The following is a 19080-nucleotide window of genomic DNA, read 5'->3' as shown; positions in this document are numbered from 1 at the left end:
GATCATCATAAAGATGCTGAGAATTGATGTCTTAAACCAAATCTACTGGATTGAGTGTATGTGATCATAAGAAGTTAAATCAGGCTAACATCCTGGGTCCTGAGCACATTTTATTTCCATTCTGATTTAATCTTAAAACATTTTCATCACTCTTAGATTGGTACTCCATTGATTGTTGGGTTTGAAACATAATCTCTAACTGGTGAAACATGGCAGTAGGATTTATTTAAGCGACTTAAGATCTCTACATGATTTCCTATATTTGTGATCCTGCTTCTTCTTCTGCTTCTTTTTTTTTTTCTTAACCACCTCAGTTATACAAGCAAAGCCTAAAACCTCAGTAAGTGTTTTATGTATACAGTTCTCCTGCTGAGTCCTCATTCACGCAAAAACAACAGATACACATGCTCCCACTTACCCTTTTTCCTTAATCTTTCAGAATTCTAATTGGACATCAAAATATACATTGATTATAAAAGATTAAAAAATTATTTTATAACATTTCAAAGGCTTGAAAGGAACTATTACTGATAAAGTATCACTAGGTTTTTAGCAATATAGATTACAAAAATCCCCTCACTCCTTTATATTTGGTTTTATTGAGCAGCACTATACTATTGCTGTCAAAACCCTTACAAGGAAAACCACTATGACAATAACTTCGAACACATACCTTTTCTCTCAGAAATATAATACTAAATCGATTGTTAAAGAAGAATCACATACTGTCAATTTTAGGAAGCATAAATAGTAATTTAAATATACAAAATATATGAGATAGTTTCCTTTTTATCCATCTGTGGCAATATTTATATGCAACTAGCAAGTTATTCTTAAAAGATATATAAGAATTTGTTTAACTTAAACTTTACCACCACGTAAAATCGAAGCCACCCCATCCATCCCCTATCCCCTGCATTTCCTGTTTCTTCCTTGAAACAAAATAAAATAAACAAGTGGTCATAATTCTTTGGTCATGGTGTCAGAATCAGTAAGAATGGATGTGATGGTCATGCACAGAAGATTACGACCCAAAAATGTGGTGATAACTAGTTTGAAAAACTTAAGAAATGTTAATTCATTAATGGACCTAAATTTTGCTTAGTGTACTAAAATATGTAAACGTATCTGTCAGAATGTTTATTTCTCACTTTCTAGGGCAAACAAACATACATGTGAAAAGTTACTTAAAAATAGTGATGGCAGTGACAATAAAGTCACTGGTCCCACTTTCTTGAAAGCAGTCGTGCTATTTAAGCTTTCGATTCCTTGTTACTTCCATTGTCACAGTGAACCCTGGTCTCCTCCAATTAGATCCATGATGCAAAGACAGGTGTCCTGAAAGTCATTTCTGAAGGAAATGTTTTCTGCTGAGATATCCAAATATATCCTAACAACTTTCTCTGGAGCCTGACTAACCATTGCTTGGTATAAACAAGACAATATTGAAGAGAAATTCTTATAAAGCCAATGTAGCAAAAATATTTGTGTTGATGTAACATGGACATCCAAATTATGCATCACATTTGCATCCATTTCCCATCAAACCCTTAAAAACTTAGAAAGCAACAGATGTTCTTAACGAATATGATACTTGACTTCTACATTACTAGCACCAGATCATATATTATGTGATTGAACATGATTTATAGCTGTGAGTTCTCATACAGAAGCCAAATGTGAACAGAAAAAAAAAACATCTTAAATGCAAAAATTAATAATAAAGGCATCAAGGGATTACATATAAAAGAGATAACAAACCAGTTAATACCGAAATTATATCATATAGTAAAACTCTTGATATTTCTGTAATTTATATACGTATAATGTGTATTATTTCAGGAGTCACCCATAAACTAGTAAAATATTTACATCTTAATATCTTTTGGATTCAAAATAATCCGGGATAAATAAGTGTCTTAATTGCAAGGATACAATTAATATACATTATACCAAGAATTTGCCATGAGTAGGCACAGCTTCCCCTGGGCTTTCCAGGGAAGCACTGGCATTCCATTCCGACAAAGAAGATATGTAACAGCTACTTATCGCATGACTGAGTCGACCTCCCTCTTCATGTAAAATGATGTGGAGCTCCCGCCATCCTGTGCACAGTCATATGGCAGTATCCCAGAACACCGTTTGCTGCTTAGAATAGGGTGGAGGGCTGTACTTCTTTGCCCCAGCGTTCTTCTTCCAGCTGGGCAGGATAGGCATGCTATCCTGTTTGCAAAGCCCCTTTTCCGTTTTCTGTCTAGCTTTTATTTCCTTGCACAAGCAACGCTTTTTCTCAATCATCTCAAGCATTGTATGGTCTCCATGAAACCACTGCATGCATGCCACCTAGCAAAAAAGAAAGAGTGAATACAGAAGCAAAAAACGGTATGAAAGCAATCTCTCTTTTTTTTTTTTTTGCACTGTGCTAGTAGTCATTTCAAAAAATGTCAGCTGTTTCTATGTCTTTGTAATTCTTACAAAGCAAAATTAAAGTGTGGGAACTATAAATAAATTTAATACTTAAGTAAACTTTGTGACATAATCAAACAATTATTTGGGCAAGAATATTTTTCCAATATGTTTTAGGAGCTCACAATATGGAAATGACCCTTTCTTTTTTTTTAAGCAATTTGCCTAGTATTTACCTACTGCTTTTATGTGGACTCCATTGTCTAATAGGTCCCAATGTGTCTAAGTTTAGTTTTCAGAACTGCTTTTCAGTGATAGCTAAGATGAATGTGATATGTTTGAAAAATTTAAAGACCATTTTTGTTCAATACTTTCATTTGTTTATAGAAAACATATGGAATTTAGACATTTCATAATTCTTCTACCAAAATGACTTAGCATACATCTAATGTTTGGAATTTAAATGTTTAAATAATTTTTTGCAAAGAAATTTTTCTATATTTTTTGATGCTTCAGCAAATGTCCAAGTTAGACTCCTTGACCATCATACTAACCCAGAGCCCAATAAGTTCTAGCACGTTAGAGAAACAGATTCTTCAGGTCAATTAGGTACCAGAAGATGATTCAGAACTGATAATACATTGACACACATACATATATCTCTGGGCAGATAAATGCTGATCTCAGGTATATGTGGTCATGTCCCCTAATAACCATTCTTTAGACTAGAACGACTGAGTTGAGTTTGTCACACAAGGACAGCTATGTTATTGGGCCACAAACCCAGCCTGAGGAAGCTTCTCCTTAATTGTCTAAGCAAATCTACTCTTTGACGTTAAGGATTAAAATAGCTCAGAGTCACTGAATAAGATGTTACAATTTTAGTATAAAAATCAGAGCAAAGGGGCGCCTGGGTGGCTCAGTCATTAAGCGTCTGCCTTCAGCTTTGGTCGTGATCCCAGGGTCCTGGGATACAGCCCTGCATCAGGCTCCCTGCTCGGCAGGAAGCCTGCTTCTCCCTCTCCCACTCCATCTGCTTGTAGTCCCTCTCTCACTGTCTCTCTTTCTGGCAAATAAATAAAATCTTTTAAAAATTTAAAAAAAAATCAGAGCAAATACTTATGTAACATTTACTCTATACCAGATCCCATTCTAATATATTTGCATAGTTTAATTCATTCATTCCTCACAATGATGATGTTCTGAAATAAGTACTATTTATTAACCCATAATGACGAGTAAAATGAGATTTAGAGAGATTTAACTACTTGTTTCAGCTTACAGAGCCAGCAAAGGGCAAAGTTGGGATTGGATCCCAAGAATTCATCTCTAATGCTATGCTTTTAACAACTACTCTATACTGACTTTCAGTGTATATGTAGAAGTGGAAAGGATTGAGAAGATAAATAAGTACAACACCCTCAATATACAGATAAAGAAGCTAAAACATCAAGAAATTACATATGTTGTCTAAAGCCAGGCAGATAAGTTTCTGGCATGAGCAAGGCAAGATTGAAATTCTCATGATTCCTAATCCATTATGAAGTGGGCAGGAGCTGGAGCTAGAAGACAAGAATTCAAAGCCTGGATGTGTCAGATTTCTCCCAGTCACTGCACTTTGTGGTTTCTTTATCTGAATAACTGGATTGGTAATATCTCAATTTTAGAAGTTGGTGTAAGGATTAAATTGGATAATGAAGTCATTTTTCAAAACACTGAACCACTGCCCAACCATTATTATTATAATACTGACAAATACCTAGGAGATTTCCATACCTGCTTTCTGTCACACATGTGCAAAAAGCTCTGTATATCTTAAGTCCTCCTAGCCACCTTGAAAGCTTAGATTTATCTATTCAGTACAAGTGTGAAAGCAGAAACTAGATCAAGGTCACAGTTTATAATAGAGACCTCTATCAAACTCAGATCTGTCCAATTCCAAAGTGAATATTCTTCCTACTACATCTCCTGATCATCATCTAGAAATTATAATAATAATTATTGTCATAGTTACTACCATTTCCAGATGCTTCTCAAGAAATGCAAATATATTTATGGCTTTTTGAGAGAATAAATAGTGTGTATCAAATAAACCCAGATCAGTGGCTTGGACTTGGGGAGTCCAGAAGATGGCACTCTTAGATTAATGTCTTGTATGTGTCTAACTTGATGTGAAGTTCCTTGAAAAACAAAGCAAAACAAAACAAAATGAGCTTTGTTTTATGGCCACTGGTGTTTGCTTTTTAAATGGTATTCTAGATATTTGTTAAATTCTTCCAACTGATAGGCTTTTGTCCCAACAAAACATTGCCAAAGTGGCTCAGAAATTTTTCAAAGGATTTCTAGTATTTTATAACTTGATAATCCATGCAATAAAAATACAGTAAGTCTATTTTGGTGGAAATACAAGCAAAATTTATTAAGTAACTATAAACTCTTAAAATGGATTTATGACATAGAATTCCCAGAGGGAAGGCCCCAAATTTTATCCATCAGCAGCCCCAACATGCAGAACAGAGTCATTAAGCTCTCTATAAGTTTTATGAATGAATAGAAGCCACCATCATTGAACAGATCTTGTTAACTCTTAGAAAGCTCACCAGATCATTTTCTTCTTAGTAAAATCTCTCTGGAGTTTACACATTCCAACAAAACTGTAAAACCTCCAGGCTTCTTTCAAATATTTATAGCATCACTTTGATATTTGCATTGTATTTACTTTTCCACACAAACCTAAAATCATTTGTTACTTAATTTTCTTTAATATTTAAGAGTGAGAATACATGTCATTGCAAAATAATACTTCTCCTAGATTGCTCTAACAACAATATCTCCAATATATTTCATAGTAGTCATTACATTCCAGATATGTATAACTGCATTACTGTAAGTGTATATTTTCTTTCAACTAGAAGTTTGCACTATATAAGTGTATCAATTTAAGAATAATCCATTCTTTAAGAAAATCTAAAAAATAAAAGTTTAAGAATAAAAAGTTATAAAGTATGATTTCCATATTCTTTACATTTTTATTTTAAAGTAGTTAAATGTCCACTTGATTGATATAATGGTTTAAAATATTAATAGAAGAAAATCAACCCCTTTTTACAAAATGCTATAATATTAAACTATTTTCTTTTGGTGGTCAATACAAATTCTGTGAGAAAATATTAGTTAATACATGAATGACAGCTAGATATTCCAAGATAATTTAAATACAGGTTATTAGAAAATAGCCAATTCAAGATTTTTTAAATTTCAATATTTTAATAAATCTGCTGAAGAGTGCTATAGCATCATCTCACATTAAACTGTTATGGAACATTCTTTTCTCATTTGAGATACCCAAGAAAGTTATTACTATATTAAGATGAGATAAATACATTTTGAATGTGATTCATTTTGGGGAAGACAAATCTACTTCCTGTGTTTACTTTTATATAGCCTGTGGTTTTCAATATTTCTTTCTGGAGGGTGCATGCTCTTTTTAATTCCCAGAATTAATCTCCAACATTACCCACTATGGCCATTTACATGGCAGAATCTCTCCCCCTAAAACAAGTCTAAAAATTACATTTCACTCTGACAGTAGGATGTGCTTCAATTTATTAGTTTGTACATAACAAATAGGGTATTAAGCAATTATATGAAGCATGTTAAGAGCACTATCCGTAAAATATTTCATGACTTTGCAGTGTTTTTGTTTTGTTTTGTTTTATCACCAAATTTTTCAAAGCTTTTTAAAATTTAGCTATAAAATTCCATTTCACCTCACCCTGGAGTTAAAAGAATTTTGGAATTTGATTTACAATAAGCATGCATTGGGAGATAATTGTAAGACAACTGCTCAACTGATATGAATACAGTTACATCTGTTGGACAAGATTTTCATATTAACATGATTCAGCAGAGGTAATATTCTTAGCTAAAAGTTGATGTTGATAAAATCAAGTGAAGCTCTTCCTCAAGGAGGTAAAACATAAAACCCCATTCTTTACACCCAGGCTACACACAGTGACTTCTTTCCAGAGAGTACATACAGTATGGAAAGGGAGTGGGGGGAGGAGAGTAACTTAACAGTAGATAGCCAAGCAAACACTACATACACCACACCAAGTGATCGACGGTGATAAGTGATGTCGATCCTAAGGATCCTGAATAATATATGATGAGAAAGGCACACTGCCTCCGTGTTCCTCCTCCCCCAAACCCATAATCTCAAACTAACCATGAGAAAAACACCAGACAAACCTAAACTGAGGAGTATTCTACAAAACACCAGTCCAGAAATCCTCAAAACTGCTGAGATCATCCAAAATAAGGAAAGGCTGAGAAACTATCACCGTCTAGTGAAGTAAATGAAACATGATAACTGAAATGGACTAATGTGGTATCCTGGAAGGGATCCTGAAACTGACTAGTAGATGAAAAACTAAGAGAATCTAAATAACGAATGGGCTTTAAAAATACTGTTTCGGGGCGCCTGGGTGGTTCAGTGGGTTAAGCCGCTGCCTTCGGCTCAGGTCATGATCTCAGGGTCCTGGGATCGAGTCCCGCGTCGGGCTCTCTGCTCAGCAGGGAGCCTGCTTCCCTTCCTCTCTCTCTGCCTGCCTCTCTGCCTACTTGTGATCTCTGTCTGTCAAATAAATAAATAAAATCTTAAAAAAAAAAATACTGTTTCAATATCGACTCACTGGTTGTGACAAACGCACCACCACAATGTAAGATATTAACAAAAGGGGAATCTTGGTGTGGGGTATACAAGGTATACAGGTTGTGCATTCTTTGCAACCTTTCTGTAAATTTAAAACTATTCTAAAGTTCAAAAAATATATTTTAAAAAATCACCAAAAGAGACCACATTCTTTCCAAATGCTAATTGTAACTTATCTTTCACTCTTTAGATGGAAGTAACATGGTACAATAGAAAGAGTTCAAGGATGTGGTTGGGATCTTCATTATTACAGGACATTGAAAAGTCATGTATGTCTTTGAACTCATATGCACTTCCTCTATACATTGTATATATATTGGTACATAATTCATATACACATAGTGTATATATATATGTATATACTTCATATATATTTTATGTGTATTGTATATACTCTGTATACGTGATGGGTATTGCTACCTATGTCTTACTTCGCATGGTTATAGAAAGCAGTGAACTAAATAAAGTTTGCAAATGGACCGGGAAACTGTAAAGCCCGAGACACTGCTAATGATCTTAATTACTAATTCCTTAATATATGAAGAATAACATAAATGTCAAGGAGAGTTTAATGTACTTCAATCATTACTTTCTCTAGGAAATAAACTAAGTACTTCCTGATACTGAGTATATTTTATCCAAAGAACAAAATAATGATAATACTGTTCAGTAATATATCTCCATACAATTTTTTTAAATATTTAATTGCCAAAATAAGTAAACCATAAAGAGATAAAAATATCCTAAAATAAGCACTTCAACACTAGCATTTCAACACTAAAAATAATACCAGAATAAAATTGATACAAGCAGACATATCTCTATCCATTTGATTTTTGTGCCTTATGAGTTAGCACGTAAAGAAATAATAATAATTTACCAAAGACTTAGGGGATGAAGCAATGTTGAGCAAGTGCCTTGCTGGCCTCAGAATTAAATTTAGCTCTTGTGGGGGCACCTGGGTGGCTCAGTGGGTTAAAGCCTCTGCCTTCAATTCAGGTCATGGTCCCAGGGTCCTGGGATCGAGTCCCACATCAGGCTCTCTGCTCAGCAGGGAGCCTGCTTCCTCCTTTCTCTCTCTGCCTACCTGTGATCTCTATCTGTCAAATAAATAAATAAAATCTTTTAAAAAAATTTAGCTCTTGTGAATAAAATTTAATTTTTTAAACAATAGACCAGTCCCCAATGGTCCTGTGGTAGGGGCAGGATCAATTCCACGCTGCTCTCTCTGTGCCAATTTCTCTGCCCTATAGCCCACATTATGAGAAATCATTTCCAGAGTCACCAAATTTCCTTGAATTTTTTCTTTACCCTGTAAAAAATTTCTCCAGGAGAGCATTCGTAGGAATTGTGGGGCAACAAGGAAGAGAAGGCATGAAAGCTGGCTGGTGAGATTCGAGAAAGGAAAGCTAACTCTTCAGGAATTATGAGAGAGAGTGAGTTCCCTGCATTTATCTGTATACTCCCCAACCTTAGGTGTCATGAGGTCATCCAGAGGTGTTAGTGAAACTAACATTGAAACTGTTTTTCTTCTCCCATGTAGTGGGCAAAGGGACTGATACTTTAGTAACAAAACATACTTGTAAGGTCAGGAGTTGGCAAACTACAACCCACTTCCCAAATACAACCTACTGCCTGTTTTTGTATAGCCCATGAGCAACAATTTTTGTTTTACATTTTTAAGTAGTTGGAAAAAAAAAAGACTATTTTGTGATACATGAAAACTGTATGAAATTCAAATGTCAGTGTATACAAAGTTTAAGTATCACACAGACATGGCTATTTGTGGATCTATTGTCTATGACTGCTTTCATGTTGTAGAATTACATAGCTGGGACAGAAATCACACATCCCATAAAGCCTAAAATATTTACCGTCTGCCCCCATACAGAAAAAGTTTGCTAGTCGGCTATGTAAATGGCCAATTAACCCTTGAATTATGTATATTTTGGAACTAATAGAAGACCAAAAAGGATAATATTAATATTGATGCTATAAAAAGGGCTAAAGACAAGCCAAGAGCTTTGATTCATACATACTCACATATTTTTCATATCAGGTTTGGACCATTGGATTTGAGATCAGCTCTGACAATTAGTTTAGAGGAATTATCTGATTATATCAACTACTCATTTTACAATTTCATCATTAGAAGGAATAAAAAGAATGTTGGAATTAAATAAAGTGGATTATCTGGTATAAATTCTGGTGTAAGAGATTTAATGTAAGGTCAGCCCCTTGGTTTAATAGCCTTGAAGCAGTCATTTGCTTGTCTATGATGTGTTATTGTAGGGATTTGACTTCAATACAAAAGTTGTTTTGAGAACCTTAAAAAAATAATTCTAGTGAATTATATTTGTTTTCTTCTTCTCCAAATATATTTTGGGAAGAAGTATTTGGCTTTACATAATATAGACACAACATAGGTTCTCAATAAACCTTCTGAAAGTGACATAACATAGAGATGAAAGGGTTCTAATTACTTTCACTTGTTAGCAAATTCCCTAATAAAGTTGCTTTATTACTTATCAAATAACAAGTGATCAAATCCATGCTATTTGATTCTTACACAGAAAAATATTGTGTCTACTTTGTAATAGATGCTAAGTTATTACCTGCATTCCTCTCAACAAACTTAAGGTCTTATTATTTTCATTTGCCAGATAAATGTCTTTTTCTGTCATTTTATTTTTTTAAGATTATTTATTTACTTATTTATTTGAGAGAAAGATTGAGAATGAGCATGATTGAAGGGAGGAGTAGAGGGAGAGGGACAAGCAGACTGCCCACTGAGCATGAAATCTGAGGTGGAGATTGATCCCAAGATCCTAAGATCAGGACCTGAGTCAAAATCAAGAGCTGGACCGTTAACAGACTGAGCCACCCAGGTAACCCCGTCTTTTTCTTTGAATGAATAAGTTTTGCTCCATGTATCTATTATAAAATAGTTGACATTTTGAAAGCATATAGAGGTGACCTAACATCATAGTACAGTCAATCTATATGGCATTATAATTACTCATAAGCACCATTCATTCACCTCTGAAAAGTGTAAATTCAAGGTCAGGAAGATGATTCTACAATAATTGATTTTTTTCCTTTCTTTTATGAAAGCCAAAGTGAAGCCATTTGAACAGAAAATACAAGCATTTATACCAAAATACCAAAAAACAAACAAAAAACAAAGTATGCAGTACCAAAAAAATAGGTAAAATAATGTACAATACCAAAAAAAAAACCAAATAAGTGTGTAATCCCTAAAAAAAGATGTAATATGTGTGCCATATCAAAAAAATAGAGAATCTAAATATGCAATACAAAACATAATATAAGTATGCAATACCAAAACAGTGGACACTTTCAATTTCATGGGCCTGGATTTGATCCCAAGGCTTTCAATCTCACTTTGGCGGTATTGCCCAAGTTAGTTATTTTGTTTTCTTGCCTGAGATATTATGGGAATTAAATATTTTTCACATTATATTTTAATTATATTATTTGAAACAGTAGCATCTTTGGTATACCTGGAACTTTTCTGATAGTTTTTTGCCTATATATATTTTTTTCCCATCTTTAATTCTGATTTAGTGATTGGGTGATTTTTAAATTATTCTCTTGTACTCCTCTCTCATTCATCAAAAATGTTGACTCAGAACCTATGCTTTATGAAAGAATTATTAGACAAGTTAACACCTGAGGCATGTACTGGAACTGTAGATTTTATTTTGAATGCCTAAATTCCACTTTAAAATGTGAACATATTGATAAATGAGAGTGACATCTTGATTTCAGAGCTGCTTTTGAATGCAATATCATGGGAATACATTAACCCCACCTTCTTTTCCTAGATTTAAAAATCCCTCTTCATTTATAATCTCTGATCAGCTACTAGGCATATGAGAAACATCACATGTTGGTATTTCAAGCCTTATAAGCTATTTGTTTTTACATATTAGTGCTTGCCTACATGAGCAATTATGTAAAATTCACTAATCAAAAAGATTTGAAAATTGTAAGTTAATAAGCCCTACAGTTGCTTGGCTTTAAAGATAAAATAGAGCTTTGAGTTACTGTGGATTGCTCATTTTCTCTGCCTGCAAAATGAGGTCAACAACGAACTCTTCAGTTTTATAGTGATGTCCTTTAATCAAGACCAAATCACAGGTCATATCCAAGGACAGAAGTTGATTTTAACTACTGTGCTACACAGTGACAAGTGTAACTGATCCCAATCTCTGCTTATATACTCTGCCTCTTTTTCAAATAATAACAGTTCTATTTTTGTGTGTGTTTGATTTCCTATTTTCTTTTCTTTTTTTTTTAAAGATTTTATTTATTTGTCAGAGAGAGAGGAGAGCGAGCGAGCACAGGCAGACAGAATGGCAGGCAGAGGCAGAGGGAGAAGCAGGCTCCCCGCCAAACAAGGAGCCCGATGTGGGACTCGATCCCAGGACGCTGGGATCATGACCTGAGCCGAAGGCAGCTGCTTAACCAACTGAGCCACCCAGGCATCCCTGATTTCCTATTTTCTTAAGAGACAGTTTAAGACAGATGAAATGGATAACATGACATGGTTTTACCACTTATTTGTTGTGAGATGTGGGACAAGTCACTGAACCTTCCTGAGACCTTATTTTTTGTATCTGGGAAATGAAAATAATAAGACCTCAAGTTTGTTGGGAGGAATGCAGGTAATAACTTAGCATCTATTACAGTGTGGACACAAAAATATAAGCTCCTGGCGCACCTGGGTGGCTCAGTCAGTTAAATGTCCAACTTTTTTTTTTTAAAGATTTATTTATTTATTTACTTGACAGACAGAGATCACAAGTAGGCAGAGAGGCAGGCAGAGAGAGAGAAAGAGAGAGAGAGAGGAGGAAGCAGGCTCCCTGCCGAACAGAGAGCCCGATGTGGGGCTAGATCCCAGGACCCTAAGATCATGACCTGAGCTGAAGGCAGAGGCTTTAACCCATTGAGCCACCCAGGTGCCCCAAATGTCCAACTTTTGATTTCAGTTCAAGTCATGATCTCAGGCTCATGGGATCTAGCCTGCGTTGGGCTCCATGTTCAGCAGGGAGTCTGTTTCTCTCCCTCTCACTGCCCCTCCTCCCCCACTTTCTCTCTCTCTCAAATAAATAAATAAATCTTTAAAATTTATGTATCTACAAGCTCCTCTACCCCCAGTAGGCTGTGAATTCTTTGAAGACAGGAGCTCTGTTGTTTACCATCAGTATGATGGACATATGTAGTAAGTGCTCATATGATGGATGAATGAACAGACAGATGACTAGAAGGGTAATGTTCTCTGAGTGCTTTCAGGAAAGGAGCTTTGGAAATTTTTGACTTAATGAATGATTGTATTCCACTTTGGTTCAGTTGAATTCAGCAATATCCTGAATGCACAAGGTAAAAAATATATATATATATTTCCTACAATTTTTGAATCTTAGGAGGCATCGGACCTCAAATTCAGCCCTCGATTCCATGTGAGCCACACCCTGGATATTCTATAGGTGAGAGCATTTCTCTCAGACTCTGAGGTCTTGGGGTCTCAAGGATTCATATCCTTTGAATTGCAGGGCCTCAGAATCCTTGAGCCTTTGGTTCAAGTTAAGTGATACACCCACAATCCCTAAAACTTGGCACGCACTTAACATCCCTTGGGAGCTTATTAAAATGCACATTCTTAGTCACCATCCCCAGAGATTCTGACTCTAGGTTTTGGGTAAAGTGGGTCTCAGGCAACTGCATTCAAATGGTCCAAAAAAGCATTTAATTCTCCTTCACAAATGTTTCTCAAATCTGTCATCTACCTTTATATTTGCAGTGTCATGTTCTTGGTTCGGTTCCTGGACTGCTGAGACGGCCTCTAATGTTCCACGTGTAATCCACCAGCCACACTCTGCCCAAGTGCTTGCTGTGAAGCCCCCATAAAACCATGGTATTCAATGGCTTCCCATTTCTTGCAGAAAACAGTTTATGCTCCAGATCCATCACAGTGAACTTCAACATGGCCTTTTCTGGCTAATTATTTTACCACACTGTTTACTTCATACTCCTGTCATATCAGGTTATCATAACTCACCCACCATAGGCACATTACTTGCTTCCATTCTTTAAATCAAGCTATTTTCCTATTCTGGAATGCTCTTCCTCCTTGAAGTCTTGTCTTTCAGAGGAAATCCCACTTATGCTTTTAAAGTCCCGCTAAATGCTGCAGGAATCTATTCTGGAGTTCTCTCTGAATTCTGACAGCCATGCTGGCTTATTGCTGGCATAGCATTCTTTTCCTTCCTTCCTTCCTTCCTTCCTTCCTTCCTTCCTTAACTCAGCAGGTCTCTCACACCATGCTATGAATATTGTGTTGATTACGAGTTTTCTACAGATTCTGAAATCCTTGAAAACAGAAATCCTTTTTATATTATTGTTTCTAACCCTAGAATCCTAAGTCAATATCCTCAAAGAAATCCCACAATATCTTAATAGTTAAAGTTTCTTTGAAATACAATTTCAGAGTGACTAGTCTGAGAAGATGTTTTCACTTTTTTCTGATTATAAAAATAATTTATGTCTATTTTACAAAATATGAATTATAGTAATATAATAGGCAAAAAATCAACTGTGAAACCACCACACAAAAAGTGCAGTCTATTTCTTTATATATAAATCATGTATACATAATTACAACTTATGTATATATGTAATCATTGTGTATGTACCTATATATACAAATTATTTTTTAACTTATGATTATACCATATAAAATTTTATATCCTTGCATTTTCTTTATTGTTATAATTATAGTCTTAAACACTTTTTCTAAGACATGATAATAAAAACAGATTATTCATTATGAATACCTTCTACTTTGCCATTTGCCATTGTATAATTGCTCACATTTGGTTGGGTTTCATTTTTTAAATGCTGTAATATCTCAATACTTTATGTCTTTTTCCTTCAGAAATCCACTCACACAGTAACACAAGTCAAGAATTGAGCATTTTAAGGCTTTTGATGTAGACTTTTGATGAAGCCTTATTTGTCTTCCAGAAAAGTTAAACCATTGTCTGTTCCCATAAGCGGTGTGGGATTCATATCGTGTTAGCACTTGTTGTGTTACCAGCAGACACAAGCAAGCAAACAAACAAAAATCCTATAAGTGATATGTCTAGAAGAACCCTCTGATTTCTATATTTACTTGTATTAATAGTGAGTTGAATGGGCTTGAATGTTTCTAAAATGTTTAGTAACAGAACAGTTGATTTAGTATGAGTCTATTCTTTTTTTTTCCCCCTAATGAGGTGGTGGTTTTACCTACTAATTTATATTTTTAAATAAATTGGGGGTATTTATATTTTATTTATCACAATAATTTCCAATGTTTGGCACTTTATAGACATTTATGTAATTCCAGACAGATGTTCCTAATTTTCACATAGTCAAATCAATTGTTTTTTTTAAATGCCTCCATTTTCTATTCTTTAAAGCCCCTGCCTTTTTTTTTTTTTTTAAAGATTTTATTTATTTATTTGACAGAGAGAGATCACAAGTAGATGGAGAGGCAGGCAGAGAGAGAGAGAGGGAAGCAGGCTCCCTGCTGAGCAGAGAGCCCGATGCGGGCCTCGATCCCAGGACCCTGAGATCATGACCTGAGCCGAAGGCAGCGGCTTAACCCACTGAGCCACCCAGGCGCCCCCTGCCTTTTTAATAATAGATAAATTTATTTATATTTTTCAAGGTTTATGGCTTGCAAACTGTTTAAATCATCTTTTACTTTATTTGTTTGTGCTTTTCCTCATCACTGAAAATATGTTGCTTAGGAAGGGAAAATATATTTAATATGAAAAATGAGACAGAAGGTAAAACACTGAAAGGACAGATTTTTACTTCTTAATTCTCCATGAGGTAAGAATCTACTTTTATTTATTTCAAATATTTCAACAGCTTTCAAGCACTGTTTGTTAATCATCATGGTTGAGTCACATTTCAAATTCTAGAAGTAATTCTGTACTATAATCTCATTTTATGAGGGGATAGCTGGTGTGGAATCATTTGAATTATGTGTATCAGTTCTCCTTTAACGAAAATGATGTCTAAGTGAAAAATTTTGCTTCCCATCTTGAAATTGCCCAGGTGTAACCATTATCTTCTTGAAGCATTAATCTATATATGTACTCATATACACCTCTCTTCCATCGTTTGCATAAAAAAAATGCTGTTTCATTTTCCAGCTTTGAATGATGCATATTTTGGACAAATGTTGTCTTCCAGTTTGCAATTTATTGTAACAGTCTTCCTTAGTGTTTCACTTAGGAAAATATTTAACAATTACGTTTAAAACAATCATTATATATTTCATTAAAAGAAAATAAAAATCTGTTTTGAAGACTGTTTAGAAGGCTATCATAAGCAAATACACATACACACATAATATATACTTAAACATTTCATATATATTCATGAACATATGTAAGCATGTGTACATAAAAGTATATACCATACATTAGTGTATATATGTATTTGTATATATTTGTGTATATATGTATATATCTCACACCTATGATTAAATTATCAGAAATTTCTAGAGATCTCCTGGTTATCATATTGTCCAAAAAATATAAAATTCTAAAGGTTTTCCTGAAGAAATGTGTCAGTAATATCACTGAAGAGAAAATGATGGTCTACAGCTAATAAAATCTCATATTGAGATTATTGATTGATCTCAAAGAATACCAAAACATTCTTGAATGCTTTTAAGAGGTTCTAAAATAAGTGAGGAAGTTATATTCACCTTTGATCGAGTGACTTTGCAGTGAAGGACTGTCACAGTCTAAGGAACAATCATAACACCAGTAATGTGATAAGTAACAACTGTGACTGATTGTGTATAAATCATGTTCCAGGCACTCTGTGAGCACTTAGCATAAATTAATTCCATTAAAGCTAAATAATTCTATAAGCATGTTCTATTGCTATTTTTTAAATGATAAGTTGAGGCTTGAAGAGGTTAAGTAGTATCTACAACCTCATATTCCCAATAGAAGGCAGAACTGAAACTGGAATTCAAAACTTAAATACACCAAATGTTAAAGTGTATGCCCTTATCATTACACTATATTATCTTATAGCTAATTATGATTAATGTGGCCCAAACTGGACACCATACACAAGCACAGACACACACACACACACACACACACACAGTTATTATGGTACTTTCACTTCATATAGTTAATGACATTGGAAAGTGCATTGGGTTACATAAAGGTGGTAAAGCTTGTTGCTGAAAGATGAAAAGATTAGAGGATTTATAAGCTATCAAAACTTTAGTGGAGAGGTGAAACTGTGACTTTATTATTTGTTACATTTGCCATTACTGTCATCACCAGCACCTTCCCATCATCGTTACTAAAATCATGAGCACAATAACCAGTTCCCATCATGTGAACACTCACCTGCCTCATTTCACTCTGGCCATACAATAACCCTGTGATCACCATTTTCTGGATGAGAAAATCAAGTTCAGAAGAGGTTAAAGACCACTTAGCAGCTGATGGAGACAGATTCCACACTGGGTGTGAAAGGAAATTAACAATAGAGCAGAACACTATAATCTCCCTCCCTGGGTCAGACCCTCTATTTATAGGGCAGGTTCCTTGCCTCTAACCCACAAGAATACACTCAGAAAGGTTTGTAATATTTTCACTTGATTGTCTTGAACATCTCAAGGCTTGATTGCAAAGGTATTTTTTTCTCTGCTCTTCACTTTACCTTGCTTTTGATTTACTTCTTAAAGACACAATTACTAATATGTTTAATGGATGGGGCATCCTGACAGGAGATGTGTCCCAATGCTGAATAAGCAATTTCAATAACAAGAAGAATGACGATTCCTCTCTTGCCAAAGAAAAATAGCTCTATCTCATCTCACTTCCAAACGGTAGTCTCACTCACTCACTGGTAGTACTTCCATATAATTGTGTACCGAGCATACATTCTGTGCTCTAGATACTACGCCACTAAAGTCCTTCTGTCTGAAGATATTTTTCTTGTTATCTCATCGACCACAACTGAAATTCATTTCAATAAACACAATTTTCCTCACTTCCATGACGGCAAGCAATGTAGTCATCCTTCACACATACTTATGCTTCTCCAAGTATATTCACAAACATGGTGAGATATGGTGTCTCCTGACTGAGCTGGACAAATGTTAGCTGATTCAATAGTCGCAGTAGGAGAAAAAGTTCAAGTAAAAGTCTGCATAAAGGAAAAAGGCCAGGGATGTTTTTCATACTACCAAGAAAGAAGATGCTAATTGCGTCAAACCATCATTTCACAAATTCTTTGCTGTAGCAGAAGTTTAGAGAATAAAATTTCACCATCAAGAAAAGTGAAGGTTTTAAACATTGTAAATGGGTCACATTTTCATATTATAGGATGACAACTAAATGCAACAAGTGACTTGTCAAAATTGGGTGTTAACTTTGTATCTCTTATGAAGAAATACAAAATGCAAATTGGCAATTGTATGTAATTTAGCATATGTGTTCTGGTGAAAGACTTGTCAAACATACAGTGGAAACTTTCTATCCAAAAATGCACCATCCATCTAGATGTGAGTGACATGGTGTCTGCATCTTTACACATGTATATGCAGCACATCTACATATGTAATGATGGATTCTCCTGTGCAAGGATACAGAAAAACTCAATGACTGAAAAATAATGATAATATTACATGAGAAAGAATTGATTTGTCGTTTAATTCTCAAATGTCTGAAATTGCCTTAAAGTGTTGCTGTTTTAAAATGTGTAGAAAGTACTGACGAACACCTAATCTAAACATAAATGATACATGACGTGATATATGACACTCCTATATCAAAATCCAAGATGAGGTTTTTCAGATAAAAGTTGATTTATGTCACAAATAAAAAATATTACTTCTACGTCCATAGGGAGGACCATGTATATTCTTAAAAAACATATAATACAATACAATATAATATAATAATAATTAATAACAGGGTTATAATGTTAGATAATATATAATTAATGTCAATCATAATATGTAAATATTGTATATTTAAAATAATATAAAATATGTAAAATATTAGTTAAAAATATATATTATTCTTGATTTGGCTTTTTACTATTTTATAATTACAAAACTCTTTGCTCTTAGAAAGTAAAAAGGCTATAGAAAAATTGTGATACATTTTCCCCAATTAAAAAGACACAACATATTTCTCAGCAATTAAACCTAATAATGACTACAGATATAATTTCAACTGTTAATTGATTAAGCTAATTGTTTGTAATAAAGGGAAAAAAACCCTCTGAGCAGGTTTCAGAATTAATTTATGTTTTTAAATGAGCAAGAAGTTTATAAGTAGAATGCCTTAAAGAAACATTCCCTTAAGGAGAAATCAGTATTACAAGATAAAATTCAATTACAAGAAGTGTATTGATGTTTTTCACTAAGTATATTCTCTTAATCGCTTACATTAGCATTAATTTAATTTCAAGTTTAATTTCATTACAAAATATTGGCTTTTAATAGTGCATACGAACTTGACCACAGATAAATTAGGGAGAGTCACATCTCAGTAAATACTTGTTTTATCTAGCAAAAGGGAGGCAGGTTCATAGGCAAGCAAAATATGCTAATCCTCAAGGAAAGACCTTAATAATAATCATGGGAATAGCTAACAATCATTTTCAGTTCTTATAACTTTGAATGGAGCTGGGTAAGAACACAAAAAGTATATTTCTCTCCACCAGAACCCATTGCTCAAGATGAGCTTAACTTTCTTAGAAAGGAAAAACATGCTTGTGGTCACAAATAATTCTGAACCCAGCTTTGCTGTTTGCTACCCCTGGGCCAGTCTCCTCATGTGTCTTGGCCTCAGGTTAGAAAGAACCAGAGGGCCCACACTGAAAGACAGGGCAGCATC

At 34.5% G+C, this 19080-nt stretch overlaps 1 protein-coding gene across 2 annotated transcripts in view; it reads right to left on the bottom strand.

Moving 5' to 3' along the window:
- Nucleotides 1-301: 301 nt before the first annotated feature.
- Nucleotides 302-19080, bottom strand: part of NYAP2 (neuronal tyrosine-phosphorylated phosphoinositide-3-kinase adaptor 2) — a 277159-nt gene continuing 258380 nt past the window's right edge. For both annotated transcript variants that reach the window (XM_047722781.1, XM_047722780.1), the window contains one exon: nt 302-2343. In XM_047722781.1, coding sequence (XP_047578737.1) covers nt 2116-2343 — 228 coding nt within the window. In that variant the 3' untranslated portion in view covers nt 302-2115. The remainder of the gene's footprint in view (nt 2344-19080) is intronic.

This window comes from Lutra lutra, chromosome 3, assembly GCF_902655055.1.
Source record: "Lutra lutra chromosome 3, mLutLut1.2, whole genome shotgun sequence".
Classification (NCBI taxonomy): Eukaryota; Metazoa; Chordata; class Mammalia; order Carnivora; family Mustelidae; genus Lutra; species Lutra lutra.
Note: the sequence above shows the minus strand (reverse complement) of the source record. Positions and strands in the feature narration are given on the sequence as shown.